Consider the following 13,031-nt stretch of genomic DNA (forward strand, 5'->3'; position numbering starts at 1 on the left):
GGCATCATCAAGATAAATATTCACTCAGAGTGATATATCTAAAACATTGTTCTCCGTCCTTCCTACACGCAACATACGTTTCAATTAGAGGACTGCCAGGTGCTGAATTAATAAAAACAGTCCTAAGAGCTTCCTCCAATGGCTGAGCGCTTGAATCCATTCTCCATTGTAGTGCTGATACATACATCACAGGAGGTCCTCAGCAAAATCACAAGTGTCTGCCAGATGCTGCAATGAGCGGAATATATTGGGATAAAAAAGGCAAACTAAGGAAGGGCTTCCATTCCTGGTCCTTTTCTTATTAATGTACATAGATAAATGCTGAATAAATGTAATAACAATACCCCACTGTGGTACTTAAACATAGAACATAGACAAGGTCAGCTTGGCAATAGGCTTTTTGACCCACAACATTAAACTAATCTTATTTGCCTGCACATAGAGTCATAGAGTCATACAGAAACAGATCCTTCAGCCCAACTTATCCATACCGACTAAGATGCCCCATTTAGGCTAGTCCCATTTGCACACATTTGGGCCATATCCTTCTAAACCTTTCCTATGCATGTACTTGTTCAAGTGTCTTTTAAATGTTGCTGTAGTTCCTGCTTCAACTAACTCCTCTGGTAGCTCCTTCCATACACCCACCATCCACTGAGTGAAGAGGTTACCCTTCAGCTTCTAACTAAATCATTCCCCTCTCTCCTTAAATCGATGTTCTGTGTTTCTTGATTCCCCTACCCTGGGTAAAAAACTTTGTGCATTTGCCCCATTAATTCCTTTTATGATTTTATACACCTAGATAAGATCACCACATAGTCTCCTACGCTGCAAGGAATAAAATCATAGCTTTCCCAATCTCTCCCTACAACTCAGGCCCTTGAGTCCTTGCGACATCCTCGTAAATCTTCTCTGCATATCTTTACTACAACAGGGTGACCAAAACAGAACACAATACTCTAAATGTAGCTTCATCAATGCCTTGTACAACTGTAACTTAACATCCTATCTTCTATACTCAATACCCAGACTGATGAGGGCAAAGTGCCAAAAGTATTTTTTACCACCCTTTCGGTCTGTGACGCCACTTTCAGGGAATTGTGTACCTGTACTCCTAGATCCCTCTGCTCTACCACACTCCCCAGGGTCCTGCCATTCACTGTGAAGGTCCTGGCCCAGTTTGACTTCCCAAAATGCAACACCTCACACGTATCTGCATTAGACTCCATTTGCCATTCTTCAGCCCATTTGGCCAGCTGATCAAGATTCCGCTGTAATTCTTGATAACCATCTTCAATGTCTATGATACCTGCTATTTTAGAGTCATCTGTAAACTTACTAATCATGCCTTGCGCATTCTCATCTAAATCATTGATGTAAACCATAAACAGCAATGGACCAAGCACCAATCCCTGAGGCACACAACTAAGTTATAGGCCTCCAGTCTGAAAAACACCCTTCCACTGCCACCCTTTGTTTCCTTCCACAAAGCTAATTCTGTATCCAGTAAGCTAGCTCTCCCTGGATGCCAAGCGATCTAACCTTCCAGACGAGCCTACCATCTGGAACCTTATCAAAGGCCTTACTGAAGTCCATATAGATAACATCTATGGCCATGACCCTCATCAACTTTCTTGGTTATCTTCAAAAAACTGAATCAAATTTGTAAGACATGATCTCCCAAATGCAAAACCTTGTTGACAATCACTAATCAGCCTCTGCCTATCCAAATACATACGTATGTTACTCCTCTGAAATCACTTCATTATCTTACCGCTACCTTAGGCTCACTGCCCTTCAGTTCCCAGACCTTTCCTTGCAGCATTTCTGAAACAGAGGCACAACATTAGCCACCCTCCAGTTATCTGGCACCTCACCAATATTTAACATATATTTCAGTCAGGACAGTCAGGGCTCCTGCAATTTCTTTTCTAGCTTCCCACAGTGTCCTCGGATATATCTGATCAGGCCCCAGAGATTTATCTACCTGATCTACAAGATTCATATCCCTCCACATCCATATGCCTAGCTAAAAGCATCTTAAATGTCACTATTGTATCTGCCTCAACACCACGCCAGGCACCTTGCTTCCCTGACCTTTTGTGAACATTGTTACATGTCCAACAGCATGTCACAGGGACTGGGGTTATTACTTGGTCGAAAAGCTAGCTTATAAATTATCCCACCAAGGAAGAAAGAGAACTTGTGGCAGCAATCCAAAGGGACCATTACTGCCACAATGCATGGATCCACTCCTCCAATTCCATCAACATATTCCTCTTCTCACCTAACCATGGTTCTTGATCTCAGTTGTTCACTATTTGCACTAATGACCTGGAGGGGAAAGGAAATGTGAAATTTCCAAGTTTGCTTATGATACGAAACTAGGTTTGTACTGCACTGAGGACATTGCATTTCCACCACAGTATCGATAGATTGAGTGATTAGGTAAAAACTTGGCAAATGGCGTTCAATTTGGGGAGGTGTAAAGTCGTGCACTTGAGTAAGAGGAACCTGAAGGTGATTATCTACATGAAGAAATGCTGCAAATGAGTAGTTTGGAGGGATCTGGGTGTTCTAGTACAGGAAACACAAGAAGTTAGCAGGAGTTAGTATAAGAAGGCAAATGGCTTTTATTGCAAAGGGGTTAGAGTAAAGAATAGGGGGTTTTGTTACACTTGTACAGGGTGTTGGTAAGGCCATACCTGGATTACTGCACACAATTTTGATCGTCTTACCTAAAAAAGGATACAGCAGCATCATAGTCAGTTCAAAGGAGATTCATCAGCTTATTCCAGAGATGAGTGGATTGTCCAGGCAAGAGAGGCTACACAGTTTGGGCCTGTTTATCAGATATGCATGGGGTCGGTAGTTTAATGAAAGAAACCAGTATACTGTAATTGATGAAGGAGATTTTTTTATTGTGTGAATTTCTATTACAAAATTAGCATCATGACTGAAGAATAAGGATGGGAACAAATGACTGAAAAAACAAAGGAAATACAAGCTTATTTCAGTCAATGTTTAAGGAACCAGTTCTTCTGATATTTTTTTACACTGCAGCTGACAAGCTACTACAATTAGCTAAAATTTAACAAGCATTCCAACATCTGCAGTCTCTTGTGTCTCAAATGAATTGCCAAGGATGGCCAGATTGAGATTTCATTCTCCACTGAAAGAATGCTTTTGTAAATATCTCAATTCATTTATTAGCATGCCATTCATTTACAATAGACTCAACCCCTTGTGACCCCAACAAGGGCCAGCAACTCTCTTGCATCAGTAACTTCAGAGCATGAGATGTCAGTCAGCATTCTCAGTAGTGAATGAGTTAAGCAGTAGACTTGCCAATGTTTGAGTAACGTGCAGGATAGTTTATTCAAAACTGTAGAAGAACTAGGTTATAACTGCTCATTTAAAAGTTTGTAATGTAACATGGGATAACTGCTGAAAATCGGACATATAGCCAAAAAGAATTAAACATTTTAGAACACTAGTGCACTTTCTTTTCAGGCTTGACTGCTATAAATACCTTTTATAAATTACCCCAATAAATAAAACTCCAACTCTTATATTCACATTCAGTGAGGCCGAACATGGTTCCCAAAGAATACTGATCACATTTCCCTGACATGCGCATGATAAACATGTTCTAAAAGGCCTTTATTAGGAAGATGTTTGTACTGATTTGAGTCCATCCAGAAACAGTGTTGGAATATTTCTGGAATCCCTCGAGTGTTTTGTCCAGTGCTGCACATAACAAATCCATTCCACTTCACCACCACAGAGAGCTTTTGTTTCAAAATGTAAACAGACAAATAAAACACACTTTGATTTACAATGAATAATAAACACTGTTAATTATGATTGGCGTTTTGGTGAAGTTCACAGACTATTCATTGTTGTAAATGAGAATTTATCAACTGTTCTTGGCTGGGTAAGGGCCAATCTTTATACATCCGTCAGCCAAAGGGATTCTGATCCCCACTGCATGGCATAACTCTTTTACTTGTGCCAATGAATGGCTCACTTAATGTATGTAAAATTGTTAGAACAGTGTGCTCAGACCTATGCATGTATAGCAAGACATTGTGCAAGGAGTGTACTTAAACAGCAAAACCGCCCTGCAATGACTTCAATATACCAACTGTTTATCTTCCTGCCAATGTTTCTATCTTTTGATCATCCAGCACGTATATAGTGTATATAGTTTTCACTTCATTGTAATTTAACAACCCATTTAAACATTGACTTATAACATCTGATTTGCATCTTTAAAGCACCATAATTTTCCTTGTGGCGTTCTAATAACCCATCGCAGGGATATCATAGTAAGTTGGTTGCACTTAATTTAACTACTTCCTCTCTATTTTTAATCAGGCCATAAAAGGTAATGGTGAGCAAGTTCAAACCTAGGTCCATATTTTAGAGATCAGCAGCATTTTCCAGAACTCTATGCTGGAGTTTCCATTTAGCATATTTCCCCCAATACAAAATACAGCAAATCACACTCAAAAATGGCCTTCAGTCCCACTCAAGGTTTTGAGATCTTTTGATCTACTTTTTAAAAACATTGTACTAGAAGTAGGCACCTCTCACAAATCGCTCTTTGCCCCAGGGTAAATAAATCACGGTTGGGAGTTTCTACTAATTGCATTCATTTGCAAGTCTCTGAAAAAGATCTAAAAATTCAGCTCAAATTTTTTTTGAGTGAAGAAACTAATAGGTTGGTTTTAAATGACATTATTAAAAATAATGACTCCATGACAGATTTTGAATTTGAGCAGACACTCAGGGGGGAAAGGGACATTAAATTGGGCATAATTTGACACATAAATTGCCCTGGAACTGACAAGCGGTCCCGACATTCAAACCCTACCTTCTTGTGTTTCCTTACAAATGCTACAACTGGAAATAATAACAAGACTGGATCTAGCAGCTGATTGACATTGAGCAAAAGAGAGAAATCAAGATAATATTGTGCAGCACAGTAGATGGTGGTAGCCTTGATAATAAGTGTCATCTACAACATTTTCTGTATGATGTTGAAAATTTGATGATCTCATCAGAGCAGCTAAGCTACTGGCAGCCAATGATACTGTTTAAATGTATAAAAAGCAAGGTTCAGGCTAGAGGGCATTTTTCTTTCAATATTGGTGTCCAATTTTTACAAATTGTCAAAAAATGCACTAGGTATCATCAGATTCTTCATGTATAATTATTTTTTCACCTGCAAGTGAGCTGGCTACCCAATGAGTGTTTAATCTTCAAGCATGAGGAAAATTGAAGAGCAAGTCTAGGGCCTATTGAATAATTAGGTTGTCAGAGTGAAATCTAAACCTATCCTCAACTGTTGACCAACAATGTGAAGGAATTTTATTTGAAAACAGACTTGGAAAGGACGGAACTTGTTAGCTCTGGTATTCACTAGTATACACTTTGGTATAACAATTTGTCTGAATATTTAAGTTGATATTAAGCTAGCAAATAGGATATTCAGAAATGGTTTACAGGTCAGTTGATCAGGTCTGTACTAACAATGTCTAATCACCTGATCTATCTACAGACAATGTAGTTCATTGTTATCCTTGCATATTTTACTTGATCTTTTCTTTTTCTATCCCAAATGGACTCAGCATGAAATAGCGAAGGAGGTAGGCAGCATTCTCTCAGATGTCTCACAATGTCATCTTATCACTTAATGTCATCTTATCAATGTCCCTTGACCCCAATGATTCTATCCTTCAACTTTATCCCTGGTCTTCGCACATGCCTCTCCCCATTTTAAACTTTTCTCCTGACGTCCATCCCAAATGGTTGAATGTCACATGGGCAAATAGTCGAACTCACATTCCACTACTTGAAAATGTTGAGTATGTGGAAAATCGCAATGTCCACAAAAAAGCACCTCAAAACGATGCTGTGCTGGATGCCCATATCAGCTTGTCCAAAGCCTTCAGTTACAATAGCTTCCTGTGCTTTAAGCCAAGTGCCTTTCATGGGATTGTCTGAGGACTTTCAAGGAGATTGCAGAGGAAATGTGCTTTGGAAAGGAATCTGAGGATGAACACATGAGGTGATCAGGGAGTACATGGGAGTTGGGTGCATTTCTGGGGAGGCGATTAGGTGAGGAAGATGTCACGCAATGGTAAGAATGAACAAGTGGGCTGGGAAAGGATACTGATTAGGCATCGGGATGGCCTCAGGAAAACAATAGGGAGGTTATGGGAGACAACAGTGCATATAATTTGTAACTATGAAAACTTAAAGAAGAAGCCAACTTGAGGATGACTAACACCATGGACTCCCCAGCAGGGGACCAAGAAAAAACATCCCCGACCGTTTATGTGAGGCCCACACTATTCAAGGACCACATATGCAAGTGATTCACAATGTGCACTGCACATTTTTGACGTTAATGTATGTATTCAGCAATCTCTCTGCACAAGCTGCCATTTGAAGAGAATCCAGACTGAAAGCCATATGCTGCCAGCAGTCTGTGACTTTTGAAAAAATCCACCTTAAAAACGTTATGCAACACAATCCCTACTTTATACATTTTAACTTCAACTATGGACAATACAGCCCAGGTTTGTGGCATATTAATCCCAAAACATTTGCAAGGGAGCTCTCCCATTCCACTGACGTAATTCCCGTTTCACTGAATAAAAAGTTTCCTTTTAAGTTACACAGCAGTGAAAGGCCTTGGAAAATTCTTACAAAAAAAACTTAATTGAATCTTCTATCTCCAAGCACAGCAGTCAGTAATCTGGGCATTGGGAAAATATTCAGCTGTTCTACACATGGCATTGGATCAGGTTAAGATATGAAGCTGAAGCATCTTCATGTATCTCACTCACCCACATGTTGATTCTTCATGTGTGAGCACAAAGTGTGAGAGTCAAAATGCTATTGAATGGTATGTCAGCTCCTTGTGTATTCCCCTAGTCTATACATCCTTCACCTAGCAAACTTGCAACTGAGATGACTGTTGAGTCACCAGAACCAAGAACTCCAGCGGATTTTCCTCCTCTCCTGTTTATGATGTCACAAGGAATATAAAGGGGACACCACTATGGTCCTCACAGAGAGATTTATTTTGCCTGGACCAGTCAGGGTTCTACAGTGGTCTCTGCACAGGTTCTCCTGCAATGATATCAACCCTGCATGACATAGTGCATGACTCTCGCCTGAAGTACCGCAGCAGAAGAGAGAGGATGACAAGGTAATAAGGAACACGAGTAGCAGATCAGATGAATGGCAAGATGTACAGGAATGGCGTGAAACTCTCTGGAAGTGGAGCTAATCGCCTGCCTGTTCAGCTAAATGCCCCCTTACATAGAAGCAGCCTCTGATCCCAGAGAGGGGGAGACCTTGCAACAACTGGTACTCTGAGGATCGTGCCCAAACAAGTGCCTAACAATAACTAGTTCAACAGTTCATGTAACTATTTCCCTGGATGCTAGGCCATTTCCACATTGGCCACTCACCCATCATCAAATGCTAGGGATCACATGGATTGATAAAGCTCTCCTGAACCAAACAATTAATTAATGTTCCTTGTGAAGATTAGCAAGTTTGCAGATGATACAAAAGTGGGTGGTATTGTAGATAGTGAAAATGTTTGTCAAATATTGCAGCAGGATCTTGATCAGTTGGTTAGGTGGGCTGTGGAATGGTTGATGGAATTTAACAGAAGAATGTGAGGTGTTGCATTTTGGAAAGTCAAACGTGGGCAGGACCTACACAGTGAATGATAGGGCTCTGGGAAGTGTTGTAGAGCAGAGGGATCGAGGAGTGCAGATATATAGTTCCTTGAAGGTGGTGTCACAGGGGTAGTCAAAAAGGCTTTTGGCACATTGGTCCTTCATCAGTCAGTGTATTGACAATAGAAGTTGGGAGGTTATGTTGCAGCTATATAAGACATTGGTGAGGCCGCATTTACAATATTGTGTTCAGATCTGGGAACCATGTTATCGGAAAGATGTTGTTAAATTGGAAAGGGTGCAGCGAAGATTTACAAGGATGTTGCCAGGACTTGAGGGTCTGAGCTATAGGGAGAGGTTGTGTAGGCTGGGACTTTATTCCCTGGAGTGCAGGAGGATGAGGGATGGTCTTATAGAGGTGTATACAATCATGAGAGGAATAGATCGGGTGGACGCACAGAGTCTCTTGCCCAGGGTGGAGGAATCGAGAACCCGAGGGCATTTCATAGGAATCTGAGGGGTAACCTTTTCACGCAAAGGGTGGTGGGTGTAAGGAACCAGCTGCCAGAGGAGGTGGTTGAGGCTGGGACTATTGCAATGTTTAAGAAGCAATTATCACTAGTTTGAGACTCACAATGAAGTGGACACATCTACAAAGTAAGGGGACAGTTATTCCAGATGGCTAGATCAGTCAAAGCATTTAAGGTTACGGTAGAAATTTTTGAAAGATTATGGGATAAAAGGACCCCTCACTTGAGTTGAGGCCAATATCGATCACTCATGATCATGTTGAATGATGAGGCAGGCTTGAGGGGTCTGGTGGCCTACTCCTGTTCCTATTTTCTTGTGTTCTTGTGTAATTTGGTCTAATTTCTGCAGGGTGCAGATGCTACTGATCATCTTAATCTCCATTTGAGCACAATTACAAAGCAACCAAATGAACACATAACTGTTGCGTGTATGAAAATGTCAAAAATCATGAAATCATTGATGACTCAATCCTGAGCATTCCTTTAGTTTGTGCCATAAGTTCATTAGACATAGGAGCTGAATTAGGCATTCGCCCCATCGAGTCTGCTCCACCATTCAATCTTAGCTGATGTATTTTTCCCTCTCAACCCCATTCTCTTGCCTTATCCCCATAAGCTTTGACGTCCTTATTAATGAATCTCCGCTTTAATAATAGCCAATGACATGGCCTCCACAGCCATCTGTGACAATAAATTCCACAGAATCACCACCCTCTGGCTGAAGAAATTCCTCCTCATCTCCATTCTAAAGATACGTCCTTTTATTCAGTGGCTGTGCCTTCTGGTCCTAGACTCTTCCACTACTGCGTCCCCCGCATGCACTTCCTCTGACGTTACTTTTATGCAGCTCACCCAAGTGGCTGCAGTAAGGCTATTAGATATCATATCATATCATATCATATATATACAGCCGGAAACAGGCCTTTTCGGCCCTCCAAGTCCGTGCCGCCCAGTGATCCCCGTACATTAACACTATCCTACACCCACTAGGGACAATTTTTACATTTACCCAGCCAATTAACCTACATACCTGATACATGATAGTTAATATGTAATGGAAGGGATGAAGGTGGTCTTGAAGGTCATTGCAGGCAGCTCTGGGTCTAGATGGAGCAATTTTTAGCTGTACTGTCTTATCATGAGTGGGGACAGTTCTGGCCCACAGCAAAAGAACACAAGGTATTGGAAAGGAATTAGGCCATTCGGCCCATTGAGTCTACTCTGCCATTCAATCATGGCTGATCTACTTTTCCCTCTCAACCCTGAAAGGCAAGGGCACTGCTGGTGGTGTCGTGGTGGGAACGTGAATGCTCTCATTCTGAGAAAGCCCTCAGGGTTTCTGCCACTACCGAGGATTGAGGCAACAGCAAATCTAGTTATCTACAGGATGTCCGATCACTGGAGTGTCATCGCCGGCTCGAAACTCTCGGTAAATGGATGGCATGGTAGTACAGCAGATGATTCTGCCACCTCACAGCCCCAGTGACCCTGAGCTCTTGGTGCTGAAGCCTGCACATTCTCCCTCTAACTATATTAGTTTTCACTGGATGCTCTGGTTTCTTCCCACATCCCAAAGATGTTGGTTGGAAGGTACATTAGCCCCTAGGATAGGTGGGTGGTAGGACACATAAGGGGCAATAGGTGCAGGGATAAAACGGGGGGGGGGATGGAAGTAATGATTAATGAAGTTGCTCTGAGAGCCGGCATAGACCTATGGGTCGAATGGTCTCCTTGTATGTTATTACATATATGAAGCAGTGGAATCGGGTGCTATGACGGCAGAAGTCAGAGTTTGCAAGGTAGCGACCTGAGCTTGGATGCAGATGCCAGAACATCCGGAATACAGATCCAGTGAACAAATCAACGGCAGCAAGGTGCGTATGAGATGTATGGGATTGTTTGAGCTGTGGAAAACATGGATACTGTTGATAGATGGCTACTTCAGGTGTGAATCCTGGTGCTTGTGTGGGTATCGCACATTTACTGGCACATGGACCTCATTGATTGTTTGCCAAACTAATCACATTTGGGAGGTTTGTAAATGATTATTTTTTGCTCTGGGGACTCTGCCTTTCATTCGCTACAACCTTCCCTCATTCATACCTGAGACTCTTGCTTGGATACTTGCGATGAACTGCACTGGAATATACTGAAGCAGATTCCTCAAGCACTAGGAATTTAATATACTCAGTAGAAATGATGGCACATTCCACAAAGAAGTAATGGCACACCTGCAGAGAAAAGCTATGTTTGACGTTCTCTTACTGGGGATCTATAAAGAATCTGACAGTGGCCAAATTTCTTCTCCTGGTGATGGATGATGATTGAGTCCAGTGAGTTGAACAGACCTGTTTCAATGGGCTGAATGTAGTTCTCAATGAGCCAAGGTATAATCATATCACAAAGGTGCATATTGAGAACACTAGGGGTCTAACACTGCCAAGCACTCAAATTTACATATGATAATTTTCTCTGCTGTTTATGTCCTTCCTAAGCATTTCAAAGTTTTGTAATTGGTCTGCAATTCAGTGTGATGGCGCCTGCTCTGCATTTTCTAACACATTATTGAAACTGTTACAATGAAAGACAATTTGGCTATTTAAGATTGCTGTTTCCAAATTAGAAGCCGTCGTCTAAAATGACCAGATTATGTTCTAGTTTGGAACTAGGATTTCCTCATCAGTGTGAGATCAGCTGCCCCATATATGAAGGAATGCTAATTTATCAGGTACTGCCCCCAATGAAGAATGGTATTTTAAAACAGCCATGTGCTGATTTGCCTCTTTTAAAACTGGCTCTCTAATGAGTGATTCTGAAACTTGCTGGGAATATCTCCTAGCAGGAAACCAGTAGGGACCCTAGGGGAAATGGCACCACTACTGAGAAATGCTGTGTTTGCCTTTCTCTTGCTGAGGATCTGCAAAGAATCTGATGGTGTTATGGCAGGAGAACCGGGTAGTCACTATAGGAATAAAACCACTCTGCTGAACCCAATAAGGAGATGAGAACTATTTCCAGCCATAGGGTTCTCTCCTTTATCCCATAAGAAGATACAATTCATTTATTGAACAGCACAGTGTTTAAGCTTAATTGAATAAGAGGTTTACTTGATGAGGGTTTGAAAAGTGGAAGTATCTTTGGAAAAACAGTATGGTAACACAGCATCTAAACCTGTGTCAAACCTCACTCACAGCTTCTCGTAGCAGAACTCAATCTCACTCCCACATTCGTCGCTGAGAAGTCATAGAAACATAGAACCATAGAAAATAGGTGCAGGAGGAGGCCATTTGGCCCTTCGAGCCAACACCGCCATTCATTGTGATCATGGCTGATCGTTCCCAATCAATAACCCGTGCCTGCCTTCTCCCTACATCCCTTGATTCCACTAGCCACTAGAGCTCTATCTAACTCTCTCTTAAAACCATCCAGTGATTTGGCTTCCACTGCCCTCTGTGGTAGAGAATTCCACAAATTCACAACTCTCTGGGTGAAAATCTTTTTTCTCACCTCAGTTTTAAATGGCCTCCCCTTTATTCTAAGACTGTGGCCCCTGGTTCTGGATTACCCAACATTGGGAACATTTTTCCTGCATCTAGCTTGTCCAGTCCTTTTATAATTTTATATGTTTCTATAAGATCCCCTCTCATCCTTGTAAACTCCAGTGAGTTTAGAAGTCCTGATTCCCTAATACAATTCGCAGGTTACAGGAGGGTGGCGGATAGCATTTTGACACAAAACCAATAATTTACAAGCAAGTTTGTTTAAAACTAACTTAATGTGGTTCTCTTTAAATTTTAGTTGCTTTAAAGAGGTTTTAAAAAAAAAATGTTTAAAAAAATTACCATGCTTGTAGAAAGCACAATACATTAATTTCCTTGAGGGTAACTCAGGCCTGTAGAGCATGCTCAGACAGGAGGTGCAGGGGCCAGCACTGACACAGATGAATGAGTGAGATAGGTCATGGACCCGGACGCGGAGGGATCTTCGTCCGGACAGGGTTGAGATATTTGCTCCATACCAACTCCTTCAATATCTCGCTGGGGCTTACCACTGAATATCTGACTTTCTTTATCGAGAGCTGTGTACTGGAAAATAAAAAGGGAAGACAGAATGAGCAGTTTTGTAAAAATATACAAAGGATTGATGTTCTTAAAAATTTGAATCGCTGGATCACATTAACACAAAATAAAGAAAAGAAGAGTATCAAAGATTCATCTTCTTTGTGAGCTTCTTAACGTTTCTCCAAACTGTGAACAGTGTGCATTTGAAGGGCGACATGTCAAATTCAATTTGGTTTGTTGAAAATTATGTACCTAGTTGAATGCATCTTAGATGATGTACATGTGAATCACTAACAGGTTGTTTGATTAATGGAGCAGCAATTCAAAATGGTCTAACTCAGAGGTGTACATTATTTTAGCCATACTTCAACATCACTGAGATTTCTGGGCAAGCTTACACTGCAGTACTGTCATTCCATGGGTGCACAGAGCATTAATGTTGCTTTGTGTGTGGAAAGCATATGGTAAACTAATGGTAATGCATAATAGAAGACTGGCTATAATACACACATCACCACTGAAATGTAAGGAAATAAAAGCAAAAGGAAGAAAAATAGATTACTCACCAATTTGCACCAATCACGAATAAATTCCGCCTATCTACTCTTGAGGTATTGGAGGAGAATTGCAGGAACACAAATCCATTTACAATTTACATTTCTATCAAGTCTTTAAAATGGTAGACAATATCTCAGCACAGTTAACAAGGTGTGAAAATAGCCATGAATGGAAAT

At 41.1% G+C, this 13,031-nt stretch overlaps 1 protein-coding gene across 6 annotated transcripts in view; it reads right to left on the reverse strand.

The window, feature by feature from the left end:
* Positions 1-2,915: 2,915 nt before the first annotated feature.
* dclk2a (doublecortin-like kinase 2a) overlaps positions 2,916-13,031 on the reverse strand; it is a 272,233-nt gene continuing 262,117 nt past the window's right edge. For all 6 annotated transcript variants that reach the window (XM_078405988.1, XM_078405981.1, XM_078406002.1 and 3 more), the window contains 2 exons: positions 12,079-12,321; positions 2,916-3,791 (listed from right to left, as the gene is read on the reverse strand). In XM_078405988.1, the coding sequence (XP_078262114.1) occupies positions 12,142-12,321 (180 nt within the window). In that variant the 3' untranslated portion in view covers positions 2,916-3,791; positions 12,079-12,141. The remainder of the gene's footprint in view (positions 3,792-12,078; positions 12,322-13,031) is intronic.

The sequence above is a fragment of the Rhinoraja longicauda genome, chromosome 1 (genome assembly GCF_053455715.1).
Source record: "Rhinoraja longicauda isolate Sanriku21f chromosome 1, sRhiLon1.1, whole genome shotgun sequence".
Classification (NCBI taxonomy): Eukaryota; Metazoa; Chordata; class Chondrichthyes; order Rajiformes; family Arhynchobatidae; genus Rhinoraja; species Rhinoraja longicauda.